Source organism: Mandrillus leucophaeus, unplaced genomic scaffold (assembly GCF_000951045.1).
Source record: "Mandrillus leucophaeus isolate KB7577 unplaced genomic scaffold, Mleu.le_1.0 Scaffold296, whole genome shotgun sequence".
NCBI lineage: Eukaryota > Metazoa > Chordata > Mammalia > Primates > Cercopithecidae > Mandrillus > Mandrillus leucophaeus.
This window is the reverse complement of record NW_012103098.1, coordinates 1,808,547-1,822,442: the sequence shown is the minus strand read 5'-3', so window position 1 is coordinate 1,822,442 and position 13,896 is coordinate 1,808,547. Positions and strand designations below refer to the sequence as shown.

At 42.0% G+C, this 13,896-nt stretch overlaps 1 protein-coding gene across 5 annotated transcripts in view; it reads right to left on the bottom strand.

Annotated features, from left to right (window-relative positions):
• Positions 1–13,896, bottom strand: part of DCP1A (decapping mRNA 1A) — a 61,805-nt gene that overhangs the window by 22,923 nt on the left and 24,986 nt on the right. For 3 of the 5 annotated variants that reach the window (XM_011986185.1, XM_011986183.1, XM_011986186.1), the window contains 3 exons: positions 11,143–11,209; positions 4,449–4,587; positions 2,419–2,532 (listed from right to left, as the gene is read on the bottom strand). In XM_011986185.1, the coding sequence (XP_011841575.1) occupies positions 2,419–2,532; positions 4,449–4,587; positions 11,143–11,209 (320 nt within the window). The remainder of the gene's footprint in view (positions 1–2,418; positions 2,533–4,448; positions 4,588–11,142; positions 11,210–13,896) is intronic. The other 2 variants (XM_011986184.1, XM_011986187.1) reach the window with 1 other exon arrangement.

The following is a 13,896-nucleotide window of genomic DNA, read 5'->3' as shown; positions in this document are numbered from 1 at the left end:
TTAGCCAGGATGGTCTCGATCTCCTGACCTCGTGATCCGCCCGCCTCGGCCTCCCAAAGTGCTGGGATTACAGGCGTGAGCCACTGAGCCCGGCCTATATAATATTCTTGAAATGACTTTATAGAACTGGAAAATAGATTAATAGTTGCTAAGGCTAAATGATGGTGGGATCGGGGAGGCAGAGGTAGAGGCAGAGGCAGAGGCAGAAGAGGGTATGAAAGGGAAGTCAGTGTGTTTATGAAAGGGCAACATAAAACATCCTTGTGGTGATGAAAATATTTAGCATCTTGACTGTGGTAGTGGATATACAAAGCTATACACGAGATAAAATTACACAGAACTGAATATACACACAAATAACAAGGGAAATCTGAAGAAGATGTGTGGATTGTGTCAATAACCTGGTTATGATATCACACTATATTTTGCAAAATGTTATCAGTGGGAAAATGGGTAATGGGTACATAGGATCTTTCTGCATTATTTCTGACAACTGCATATAAATCTGTAATTATCTCAAAACAAAAAGTCTACTTAAAAAACTATGGATTTTATTTGGTATCTGTTCTTTTATCAGACTATCAGTTATAAAGAGAATTAATTCAACAAATATTTACAGTGCTATATGCAAAGGACACAGCAATGAACAAGGCTCGTAAAACTGCCCTTCTTTCCTATTAAGAGACAGCTTAAAAACAAAATAAAAAACCAAAACTGCTTTACATGGCGCTTATATTTTGGTGGGCAAGAGACAGACAAAAAACAAAAACAGAAACCACGTTAGCTGGTTAGAAACCTTAGTGAGAAAATAAAGTACAGCAAGAGGATAGAGGTGAGGGAGGGTTGTTTTATTTTATTTATTTACTTATTTATTTTGAGCTGGAGTCTCGCTCTGTCGCCTAGGCTGGAGTGCAGTAGCACAATCACAGCTCACTGCAACCTCCAGCTCCCAGGTTCAAGCGATTCTCCTACCTCAGCCTCCTGAATAGCTGCGATTACTGGTGTCTGTTACCACAGGCTAATTTTGTATTTTTAGTAGAGATGGGGTTTCGCCATGTTGGCCAGGCTGGTCTCGAAGTCCTGACCTCAGGTGATCCGCCTGCCTTGGCCTCCTGAAGTGCTGGAATTACAGGCGTGAGCCACTGTGCCCGGCGGTTTTATTTTATTTTTAAATCAAATTAAATTAAGTTAAATTAAATTTTTGAGACAGGGCCTTGCTCTGCTACCCAGGCTGGAGTGCAGTGGTGTGATGAAGGCTCACAGCAATCTCAAACCTCCTGGGCTCAAGCGAGGCTCTTACCTCAGCCTCCCAATTAGCTGGGACCACAGATGCATGACATCACATCTGGCTAATTTTAAAATCTGTTTCTAGAGAAGGGGTCTCACTATGCTGCCCAGACTGGTCTCTAACTCCTGGGCTCAAGCGATCCTCCTGCCTTGACCTCCCAAAGTGCTGAGATTATAGACGAGAGCCACTGTGCCTGTCCAAGGGGTATTACTATTTTTTCTTCCTTGAGACAGACAGAGTCTTACTCTGTTGCCCAGACTGGAGGGCACTGGTACAATCTAAGCTCACTGCAACTTCTGCCTCCTGGGTTCAAGCCATTCTGGTGCTACAGCCTCCTGAGTAGCTGGGATTACAGGCATGTGCCACCACACCCAGCTAATTTTTGTATTTTTAGTAGAGACAGAGTTTTGTCAATTGGCCAGGCTGGTTTCAAACTCCTGGGCTCAAGTGATCTGCCTGCCTCAACCTTCCAAAGTGCTGGTGTTACAGGTGTGAGCCACTGCGCCTGGCCAAGGGTTATTTTAAATAGGGTAGTCAGAGAAGGCCTGACTTATGGAGGACACATGAGGCTTGAAGGAGGAAAGGGAGCAAGCCCTATCTGGGAGGAAAGTATTACAGACCAAGGGAACAACAAGTGCAAAGGCCTGTCCCGAGGCAGGAACATATCTGGCACATTTGGGGAAAGGCAAGAGAGCCAATGGGACTGGAGCCAGGTGAGCAATGCACAGTGACAGATGAGGCCTGGGGTAGAGGGGCCAGATAAGGCAGGGCCTCGTGGGCCACTGTCATGATCCTGGCTATTATTTGAGTGAGCTCGGACACTGCTGGAGTGTTTTAAGCAGAGGAATGCCACGATCTGAGTTATGTTTTACAAGGATTACTCTGGCTGTTGGGTCAAGAATAGGTAAGAAGCAACCAGGGGGCAAAAGATGGGAAACCAGGTAGCAGGCTACTACAAAATCCAGATGAAACACAGTTACTCGGATCATGATGACCCAGGAGGATGTCATTATGTTGCTGCACGTATGAACCTTCACACAAGTGAAAAATCAAACTTGCACTCATTAGAACCCTTACTAAACGTTACTCTTTGTTACTTAGGACAAAGCTAGAGCTTTAGCTGTACAAACCTTATCTTGTGACCCAGAGGGCGTTTCTTCTAGAGTCTCAGTGCTTCCCAGATTGGAGAGCTGAGTGCTTGGCTGTAACCCAGGGCTGGAGATATTTGAGTCGCCCATCTGATTCTTTAAAAAGTTAAAAGAAAAAAATACATCATGTGAAAAAAAACTGCTATTATTTGGCTCACAAAACAGTATTTGAAGTTATCAGAAATGATACTTTTTAAAAAGAAGAAAAACCAACCTCAAAATGTTTGCTCTGTACTCCAATGTAAATAACATGCAATACAATTTCTAGAACAATGAGCACCTAATTTGAGACAACAGTGTTGGCCACAACTATTATTTCTATCACCTTTTAAAGAAAAAGATAATGGTATTACTTTATCATACATTCTTTTAATCTTTATTTGTTTCTCCGAGACGGAGTCTTGCTCTGTTGCCCAGGACTGCAATGGCGCGATCCTGGCTCGCTACAACCTCTGCCTCCTGGGTTCAAGCAATTCTCCTGCCTCAGCCTCCCAAGTAGCTGGGATTACAGGTGTAAGCCACCACGCCCAGCTGTTTTTTTTTTTTTTTTTTTCCTATTTTTAGTAGAGACAGGGTTTCACCATGTTGGCCAGGCTAGTCTCAAACTCCTGACCTTGTGATCTATCCACCTCGGCCTCCCAAAGTGCTGGGATTATGGGGGGCGTGACTCACTGTTCCCGGCCTGATTTTAATTTTAAGTAAAAGCTAACATATGGTGAAATTAATTTTTAAGGTGTGTACCGTTCTATTTCTGTTCCTATGGGCATAATGAGGATACAAAACAGTTCCAATCATCCAAAAAAAATTCCCTTGTGCTGTCCTATTGCAGTCATGCCCTCCTTCCACTCCTGGCAACTAGGTCTATTCTCTCTCACTCTAGTTTTGTCTTTTCAACAGTACCTTAACTCGTTTTGCCAATTTGAAGCTTTTTTCAAGATCATCGATTAATAATTTAGTAGCTAGTATTATAGCAGAAGTGTATGGGAAACAGTGCTTTTTCACATTTTGTTCCTTGAAGTTCTGGTGAGGATGAAACAGGCATGAAAGGAAAGCACTTAATTCAATATTTAGTGAAGAGTAAGGTGACAGTATAATTCCGCTAAAAGAAAGTTCAGCAGTAGAGAGCTTGTCTCACTCCAGTGAAGCGTGGGGGCTTTGAGGTGCCAAGTAAAATTCCAGGAGAGTTTTGTAACCATGAAATGCCCACTGCTTGCACATAGTAGATGGTTCATAAGCAGGTATTGAATAAATTAACTAATGTACCACAACTGCCATTTTATTCAACTTTTGGGAGAAAATTTTATCAGCTAATTTATAAACTAAAATGCAAAACAGAAGAGAAAGAAAACAGTGAATTTCAGAAAAGCCTCTCATTCGGGTAAAATTTTACCCGAATGAAGCTTAATGAAGGTTGTGCATCTACCACCAATTACAGACCATGAGCATACTTTTTAGTATTATGTGGTACAAACTATCAGAATACTTTTCAAAGCCTACACAAATTCCTAGGACCACTGAGGATCCTAACAGAAACTGCAGTGGTAAAGAAGAGGCACGAAGCTTTACCAGAACTAGCTGCTGCGAGCTAACTTCTGCACTCCAAGACCATCTTCTCCCATAGTAATCTTATAGGAGTAGAAAAAAGCATTGTAAATTTTCCTGCCAAGAACAAGTACTCTGGGGTAAGCGAGTTCTTTCCTTATGTTTTAGATTTAAAATTGTAAGGCACACCTTTAAAAAGAGACACAGGGTCTCACTGTTGCCCAGACTGGAGTGCAGTGGCACAACCACAGCTCACTGCAGCCTCTGACTCCTGGGGTCAAGTGATCTTCCTTCCTCAGCCTGCCAAGTAGCTGGGACTGGTTACAGGAGCATGCTAACATGCTTTCTTTTTGAACTTATATTTCTGCTGGTCCTGGAGGCCAGCTTCCCTAGTAAAATAGTCTCCTGCAGACCTCCTCCTCTCCTTTTGGTCTTTCTTGGTCAGCACCCAAGTACCCAGAGAGCCTTACCCTCTCATACTCATCCTTGGCTCTGCTCAGCATCTCCAGGATGTCGATGGGCCTGTGGTCGCTGCAGCCATTGGCTTGGCTGGGACTCTGTTTATCCCGCGCAGCTTGCTGGGATCGCCGTGTCTCCTCTTCTACCACACTAGAGGAGAAGAACAAGGTTTTAGAAAGGCCTCTTAAAACAAAATCTGACCCAAGGTTTCTTTTGGTGTTCATCTTCCAAGGACACACTAAGAGTGTCACATGATGACATTATTCTTTTTATTTTTTTGAGATGGAGTCTCGCACTGTTGCCCAGGCTGGAGCGCAATGGCGCAATCTTGGCTCACTGCAAACTCTGCCTCCTGGCTTCACGCCATTCCCCTGCTTCAGCCTCCCAAGTAGCTGGGACTATAGGTACCCGCCACCATGCCCGGCTAATTTTTGGTTTTTAGTAGAGACAGGGTTTCACTGTGTTAGCCAGGATGGTCTCGATCTCCTGACCTCATGATCTGCCCTCGGCCTCCCCAAGTGCTGGGATTATAGTCATGAGCCACTGCGCCCAGCCAATGACATTATTCTTGCAATATATAACACAGAACCTCAGTTACCTCATTTCAGGAATATATGACTTACCATTTCACCGTCTCATTAACAGTGCCAATATTTACCCTTCAGAAGGATAAAAATACAGAATTCCCTCCTAGAGTTGGCAGAGATGCATTAAAAACTCCACTAAGGTATCTCCCTTTTTCCCTTGAAGTATTTCAAAATCAAACTAATTGCTAAAGTAAATCTGAAAATGGACAATGCCACCAAGACACAGGAAGGCCGCATAGTTGAACAAATCCTCTGTGGAAAGTTTGGATCGACACTAGGCTAGTAAGGACAAAGTCATTTCTTGAAAATAGAGGTCCTGGTGAATCCTTAAAAGTTAATGACAACACTATAAGCAAATAAAAGGTTTCCCTTATTCTCCCTTTTAAAAAACCACCAACTTAGCCTGGGCAACTTGGCAAAACCCCGTCTCTACAAAAAAAATACAAAAATTAGCTGGGCGTAGTGGTACACGCCTGTAGCCCCAGCTATTTGGGAGGCTGAAGTGGGAGGACTGCTTGAGTCTGGGAGGTAGAGGTTGCGATGAGCTGAGATCACGCCACTGCACTCCAGCCTGGGTGACAGAGGGAGACCCTGATTCCAAAACAAACAAACAAACAAACAAAAAAAAACACACACTAAGTGGGTTTTCAGTTTTTAAGAACACCCCCTTCTCCCTTGTATAGAAAGATCTGAAACAATTACAGCAAAATATTAGGAACTGAAAGCTGGGTGGTAAGCACATACATATTTTATTATTTCCTATATTTTTCTTCAAGCTTTCAAGCTTGAATAATAAATTTTAATAAAGCAACTTTTTTTTTTTCTAAGATTAATTTAGGCCAGGCACAGTGCTCATGCCTATTATCCTAGCACTTTGCGAGGCCCAGGCAGGAAGATCACTTGAGCCCAGGAGTTTGAGATCAGCCTGGGCAACACAGTGAAACCCTGTTTTAAAAACCAAAAAACCCAGCCTGCACAGGAGCTCTCATTACAGTGTGGGGAAAAGGTGGACAGAGATGGCTTTTTTATTTAAAAATACTGGGTTAAACAATATTAAATCCACTTAAAAAAAAAGAAAAAACAGAATCTTTGAGTTTTATTATTATTTTTGTAGAGATGGGGTTTGATATGTTGCCCAGGCTGGTCTCAAAACTTCTAGTCTCAAGTGATCTTCCTGCCTCAGCCTCCCAAAATACTGAGATTAAAGGCATGAACTACCACAACCCACCCACTGAATTTATTTGTTTTACTTATTTTTTTATTGTACAGACAAGGTCTCATCATGTTGCCCAGGCTGGTCTCAAACTCCTGGCCTCAAGCAATCCTCCCATCTCAGCCTCCCAAAGTGCTGGGATTACAGACATGAGCCACCACACCTGGCCAGTTGATTTTTAAGCATGCAAAAATTTATTGTGATTCTCCAAGAAGGGCAGGCCTATAGATATTCTCAAATTTTATTTGATTATAGAATTTTCCTCTGAGGCAGAATTCCTGTTTGGAAAATGTGGCTTTAAGGTTAGTTACCTTATCTAGATAGTTTCTACATCTAGATTTTTATAGCTCTTCATAAGACTATTACTTCTAAAACAAATGTAGAATCATGAATTTCATGGTAGACTGAAAGACTGGTATGGGATATGAGAATAAGACCAAATATGAACTGTTTATTTAATGCTCAGATATAGGTCACATCAGCCCGAATCCACCTTCATAAAGGATCTGTCACACAGCCTGTTTTCCACCTACCTCCTGACATGTTGCCTGACTTGACCATGCTAGTATTTAACTTTTCCCTGACCCAGACTAGGATCTGTGATTCTGTGATTATTTTGGTTTAAAAGAAGAATATTTTTTTTCTTTTCTCATGCCAAAGCCTCCCTAGTAGCTGGGATTACAGGTGTGCACTACCATGCCCGGCTAATTTTTGTGTTTTTAGTAAAGGTAGGGTTTCGCCATGTTGACCAGGCTGGTCTTGAACTCCTGATCTCAAGTGATCTGACCACCTCAGCCTCCCAAAGTGCTGGGATTACAGGCGTGAGCCACTGTGCCCAGCCAGAACAGGTAATTTCATAAAGCTCACCACTGCTGAAAGCAGAAGCCGTCAGGGGTGGTATGGAAGGGACTCTCACATAAATGAGGCTTGGACTCTAAGGCCTCTTCTAACCAAACTTTATGAATAGCACCCATGCCGTTCTCCTTTCCTTTCAAACACCAAAATCTATCCCTAAGATGTCTGTAAGATCAGGAATAAAGCTTACTTCCATGAGTTCTCCAAAGTTTACATAGTCTATGTGGCCAAACATTCAAACAACATTTTATTGTTAAAAAGAGTTTCTGAGGCCGGGTGTGGTGGCTCATGCCTGTAATCCCAGCACTTTGGGAGGCCGAGGTGGGTAGATCATGAGGTCAGGAGTTCAAGGTCAGCCAGGCCAAGATGTTGAAACCCCATCTCTACTAAAAACACAAAACTTAGCTGGGCGTGGTGGCAGGCGCTCATAATCCCAGCTACTCCGGAGGCTGAGGCAGGAGAACTGCTTGAACCCGGTGGGGCGGAGGCTGCAGTGAACCGAGATCACGCCACTGCACTCCTGGGTGACAGAGCAAGTCTCTGTCTTAAAAAAAAAAAAAGAGTTTCTGGCAGACTGGATTTCCTCTTTAGGAGAGTCAACGTCTTCTAAGTTTAGTGGGTTTTCAACTCTGCCACCACTGACCAGAGAATATCCAAATTTAGATGATATAGGTCTAGAAGTTCACTCATTTTCCTACATAGTTTCTCATTTTTATAAACATTGTTTGGAGTAAATCAGTTTTTTACTTGGAGGATCTTTATTATATTGTGGCTGTCAAACAGTGATGGGAAGAATTGTATTTAAAAGAATGGGCACTGATGGACACATTTATTTATATGTACAATATACTAACAAGAACTGTACTAGTATTTTGTTGTCAAATATGTAGCAAATGACAATAAAACATGTAACAAACAGGCTTATGCAGGCAGATTTAGAACAAAGACAGATAGTCTTCTTTAGTTTTAATGATCAGAAAGGCATTTATCACAAAGTTAAGGGTAACATACAGTATTCTCTTCAGCCATAAATAGGCCACACACTTAAAACTCATTATCAACAGTTTCACCATGGTATTCTCAAATCACTATTTTTTTTTTTTTTTGAGATGGGATCTCACTATGTTGCCCAGGTTGATCTTGAACTCCTGGGGCCCAAGTGATCTGCCCACCTGAGCCTCATAAGTATCACAGCTGAAATGACAAGTACATACCACTGCGCCTGGCCTCTCTAATCACTTTCTTTTCTTCTTCCTTTTTTTTTTAAATTATTAAACAGAGATGAGTCTTGCTATTCTCAGGCCAGGATGGTCTTAAACTCCTGGCCTCAAGCAATCCTCCCTGCCTTGACCTCCCAAAGTGCTGGGACTACAGGCACGAGCCACTGTGCCCAGGCTCAAAGCACTTTTAATAACACACCTGATTCTAGTCAAACAAGCTGAAAATTTAAGCAATTGTCCCTTTTCGGACATTTCTGGTGAAAGAAGCCCCAATGCTCTTCTTTTCCCTTCCAGCTTCCCATTTCTACTCCTCATCCTATTTCTGGGTTCAATAAAATATTTTTAGAAAGGCCTTCAGTCTTCAGCTTCATTTACCATTTGAAATCTTGCATTAGGGGTAACACTTGCCCTGATAGATAAATGGTTTTCTTTCAATAGTTGTTAGAGCTAAAAGAACCAGATCGTTTCACTCAGGGCCCAAATGCTCATTCTGTAGGAGAAAGTGTTTATATGTTAATATATTCCAAAGTTTAGAAAAAATTCTGGATTTCTGGATAACCATGAATCAACAATGCTGTGTCTTCTTTTGCTGCTGTTGTTGCTGTTTTTGTTTTTTTGAGACAAAGTTTCACTCTTGTTGCCCAGGCTGGAGTGCAATGGTGTGATCTTGGCTCACCGCAACCTCCACCTCCTGGGTTCAAGTGATTCTCCTGCCTCAGCCTCCCGAGTAGCTGGGATTACAGGCACGCACCACCACACCCGGCTAATTTTGTGTTTTTAGTAGAGATGGGGTTTCTCCATGTTGGTCAGGCTGGTTTCGAACTCCCGACCTCAGGTGATCCGCCCGCCTCAGCCTACCAAAGTGCTAGGCGTGGGCCACCGCACCCAGCCAACCCTGTGTCTTCTAAGTAACCACAAGTAAGCTGCCTTTGCTGTCACTTTCAAAGCTAAAACGAGTGATCATCAAATAAAGGCTTTGTTGAAAAATGGTTTTAGCTGGGTATGGTGGCTTGTGCCTACAGTCTCAATTACTTGGGAGGCTGAGGCAGGAGGATCCCTTAAGCCCAGGAGTTTGAGACTAGCCTGGGCAATATGGCAACATCCCATCTCGAAAGAAAAAAAAATTAAATTAAAAAACGAAAAACAGTTTTATCTTTTTCAAAAGTGTTCTAAAAACAAAGTGTCGTTCTAGGGAGCCAACATTTTTTCAAGTATAAGTGACTACAAGTTCATACAGAACGATGCCCTCGGGGTGTACGAAAGTAATAAACATGGGCCTGCCCTGCAAGCTCACAGCCAGAACAGGCAACAAAGCACGGGGCTGATAACTTCCGATCAGGACATGTTGGTAGTCTTAGATCATAACCTGGCCTTAGCTATGTTTGCCTTCTTTACAATGTAAATATACCCTGAACTGAGATTCTGGGTTAATTACTTATATATACTTTCATGAGTTTAAAACTAGGCTGTTAGCTTGGCATGGTGGCTCATGCCTATAATCCCAGTACTTTGGAGGATTGCTTGAGCCTAGGACTTTAAGACCAGTTTGGGCAACATAGTGAGACCCTGTCTCTACCCACATCCCAAAAAATTAGCTGATAGTGGTGGTGCATGCCTGTAGTCCCAGCTACTTGGGAGGCTGAGATAGAATGATCACTTGAGCCCAGGAGTTTGAGGCTGCACTGAGCTGTGACTGCGCCACTGCACTCCAGCCTGCGTGACAAAGCGAGACTCTGTCTAAAAAAAAACCAAATAAAGTAAAATAAAACAAAAATAAAATAAGATTAGACTGCTAAAAAATTTAAGATTATTTTCTTTAAAACATGTAGATTGAAAACTGCAAGAGAGCAAAGGGAATTTTAATTTGACAGATGGGGATGGCGGAGCAGGGAGAGAGATCCACATTTCTGAGAAGATTCAGGCAAAAACTGAAAAAAAGCAGAAATGCACCAGAACACACTGTCTACCTATTATAGTATTTTGCCCAGAGCTCTGTAGTCCCTCGGCCCCCTGCAGCCCCATGTCGTGGGCTTTCAGAATCCAGAATGGCAGTCCAGCAATATGGACAGGTCACACAAGGGCTGGCTTCTACAGGCTAGCCTGAGAGAGGACAATGAACTGTCCTTTAGAACATTAACTCAAGGAAAATAATTTTCTAAACTTCAAGGTTCTGAGTTACAAAATACCTTCTGGAACACAACCCATGAGTGGATTGGGGCCTGCTAAGCCTAGAGTCTGTGTCAAACACAAGTTCACTTAAAAGAACTAAACACAGACGTGTGTGAGAGCTGTCTATCAGGCTATCACATATGGTATCACTTGTTACAGTGGAAATCCGGACAGAACCGAAATCAGAGCCACTGTATATGGTTAGGCTGTACACCTGATGCAGATATCCTCTGGAGCCAGGCAGTTTGGCAGCCCTAACCTACAGGTCCAACAGTAAGGTTCTGGTTAAATCATGATCTGTCTATACAGCTGGATACAATGCAGCTGTCACAAATACCACAGAGAAAGATCTAATGCCTTGGAAAAATGCTGTTCATATGAAAAGCAGTATACACAGTATGATCCTATTTTTGTAAAAAACAATCACACATATCTACTTAAAATATACATAAAGAAGACTGGAAGGAAACTGAAATGCACACTGGGAGGAGTAAGATAATAATTATATATATTTTAAAGCTTTTTGGCCTTTTCCAAGTTTTTGGCAGTAAAAAGAAATTGGGGAAATACATGAGTTGGTAGACTTACAAAGAGAAGTGGAAGGGGATTATTCTTCATTTCTCACATACCATCAGTTAAATTTATGGAGTAATATACTTACTCAGCCATGAGTTTTGCTATGCGGTGACAGTCATTCTTGTCATAAAACCAGATACTATATATCGACACTTGAAAAACAAAGGGAAAAAAAGATAAGAGGAAATGAGGTTTCAATATTTGGGTATATGTAAATAATATATTATCAACATGGAATGTCACTAAATGTACCGTCAGACCCTCAAATTGTTAATAGTCAATCTAAAGAAAACAAGTATTTCCTCCCTAAATGCTGTTTAATAAAATCAGGACAGGTAAAACATTCAGATAAAAATTACACAAAATAGTTTTAGACATTATCACCAGATCTCAGTGAACCTAAGACGTTACAAAATGTAAGATACAACCATTAGTTATGTACTATCAAGCTTTGAAGAAACAGGCTTCCAATTAAACTAAGAATCATATTGATTCTAAGATGCATTCTAAATTGATATTAAAATTGTTGCCAGGCACAGTGGTTCACACCTGTAATCCCAATACTTTGGGAGGCCGAGGTGGGCGGATCACTTGAGATCAGGAGTTCAAGACCAGCCTGGCCAACATGATGAAACCCATTTCTACTAAAAATACAAAAATTAGCCGGCTGTGGTGGCGTGCCTGTAATCCCAGCTACTCGGGAGACTGAGGCAGGAGAATCGCTTGGGCCTGGGAGGCAGAGGTTGCAGTGAGCCGAGATCATGCCACTGTACTCCAGCCTGGGCAAGAGTGAGACTCCATAACTTAAAAAAAAAAAAAAAAAAAAAAAAAAAAAGATATTAAAATTGTTACAATAAAAAGCTTTCAAAACAAATGCCAGCTCTATATCCATCCTATGACTGACTGTTTACATGTGAAATGGACTGAGCTCAGTCTATGGCACTTCTTATCCCATTCTTTTTATTTCCAATATGGTGCTCAGTTCAAAGAAAGCCCTAAAAAAATTTACTGCAAGATAAATGAACTTTATTAAAGATTATAATATATAAAAGCTACTATAAATGCTCTTTGGATAAGGTAGAGTAGAAATACTGAACATACATGCTGAAACAGACACATGGATGGATAAGACCCATTGCTACCATGTGTGCCCATATGATGACACTCACAGCTCAGCACACTTTGCACCTCCTTAAATACTTACAATGATTCCCTAGCACAGAAATGGCAGGTATCATTATGCCTTTTTTAAAGAAACATTACAACTTTTTATTTTGAAATAATTGTACTTTCACATGCAATTGTAAAGAACAGACAGATCTCAATTGTTTCCTCCAATGGTAACATTTTACAAAACTATGTGTATACTGTCACAGCCAGGATACTGACATCAGTCCAGATACAGAAATTTCCATGGCCACCAGGATCCCTGGTGCCCTTTTAGAGCCCACATCCACCTTGCTCTGGCCCCTCTCCTGTCCCTGACTCTTGGCAAATAGGAACCTGTTCTCTATTTCTACAACGTTGTAATTTCAAGAGTATTACATTATATAAATGAAACCACAGAAGTCATAGAAGACTGCTGTCCATTCCAAGCTGGTTGTAATGAGATCCTCTTTGCTCTTCCTGCTCCACTGCCTTCATGGAAGGGAGATACAGAAGTCCCCTGGTGGCCAATTATCATTAGTGGGGCTTCCAATCCTTGCCAGTTTTGCTGGGCTGGCCTAGTATTGCCGGCAGGACTCTCGTTCAGTCTAGGAGAGGAATGAGCCTACCTGGGCCACCTTCTGTCGCTAGGTTGAAGGTTAAGAAACACCAGGCCCAGGTCCCCTTCTTATGTTGGGTAGGGGTTTGTAAGACACTTTGCTGCTGCTGTTCCGCCAGTTCTGGGTTCCTGACCAGATCGTCCTCCTTCTACCTTTCACAGTTCTCTAGATTGTCTGTTGTGTCATTTCCAAGTTTTATAGTTGTAAGTGGCAGGCAGAGAGAGGTCTATGCTACTCAGTTTAATTGGAAGTTTCATTTTGCATTTTTATGGATGGGAATACGGGTTAACGGAGAGACTAAGTAACTTATTAACAAACGAGAGAAAAAAGTCAGTCTCAGAGCTATAAGTAAAACTTGGGTCAGGCCAGGCGTGGTGGCTCACGCCTATAATCCCAGCACTTTGGGAGGCCAAGATGGGCAAATCACCTGAGGTCCGGAGTTCGAGACCAGCTAGCCAACACGGTGAAACTCCGTCTCTACTAAAAATACAAAATTAGCCGGGCATGGTGGCACGTGCCTGTAATCCCAGCTACTCGGGAAGCAGAGACAGGAGAATTGCTTGAACCTGGGAGGCAGAGGCTGCAGTGAATCGAGATTGCACCACTGCACTCCAGCCTGGGCAACAAGAGCGAAACTCTGTCTCAAAACAAACAAACCCAAAAAACAAACTTGTGTCTTCTCACTCCTAGACCAGTTATCTTGTTACTACATTTTCATTGCTTACATCTCATTGCATTGAAATAACATGACATTTTTTTATAGAAACAAAGTTAGTGAGCTTAGTTATGCTTGATGATTAAAGTGACACATAAAAGAATACATAATTAAATTAAAAGGCACATTAAGAGGGTGCTATAGAATATAGGAAATAGAAGTGCTAGCACAAGAGATTTTAAATAAATCAAAAAATCATTTTTATAACTATTATTTAGCCGGGCGCGGTGGCTCAAGCCTGTAATCCCAGCACTTTGGGAGGCCGAGACGGGTGGATCACGAGGTCAGAAGATCGAGACCATCCTGGCTAACACGGTGAAACCTCGTCTCTACTAAAAAATACAAAAAACTAGCCGGG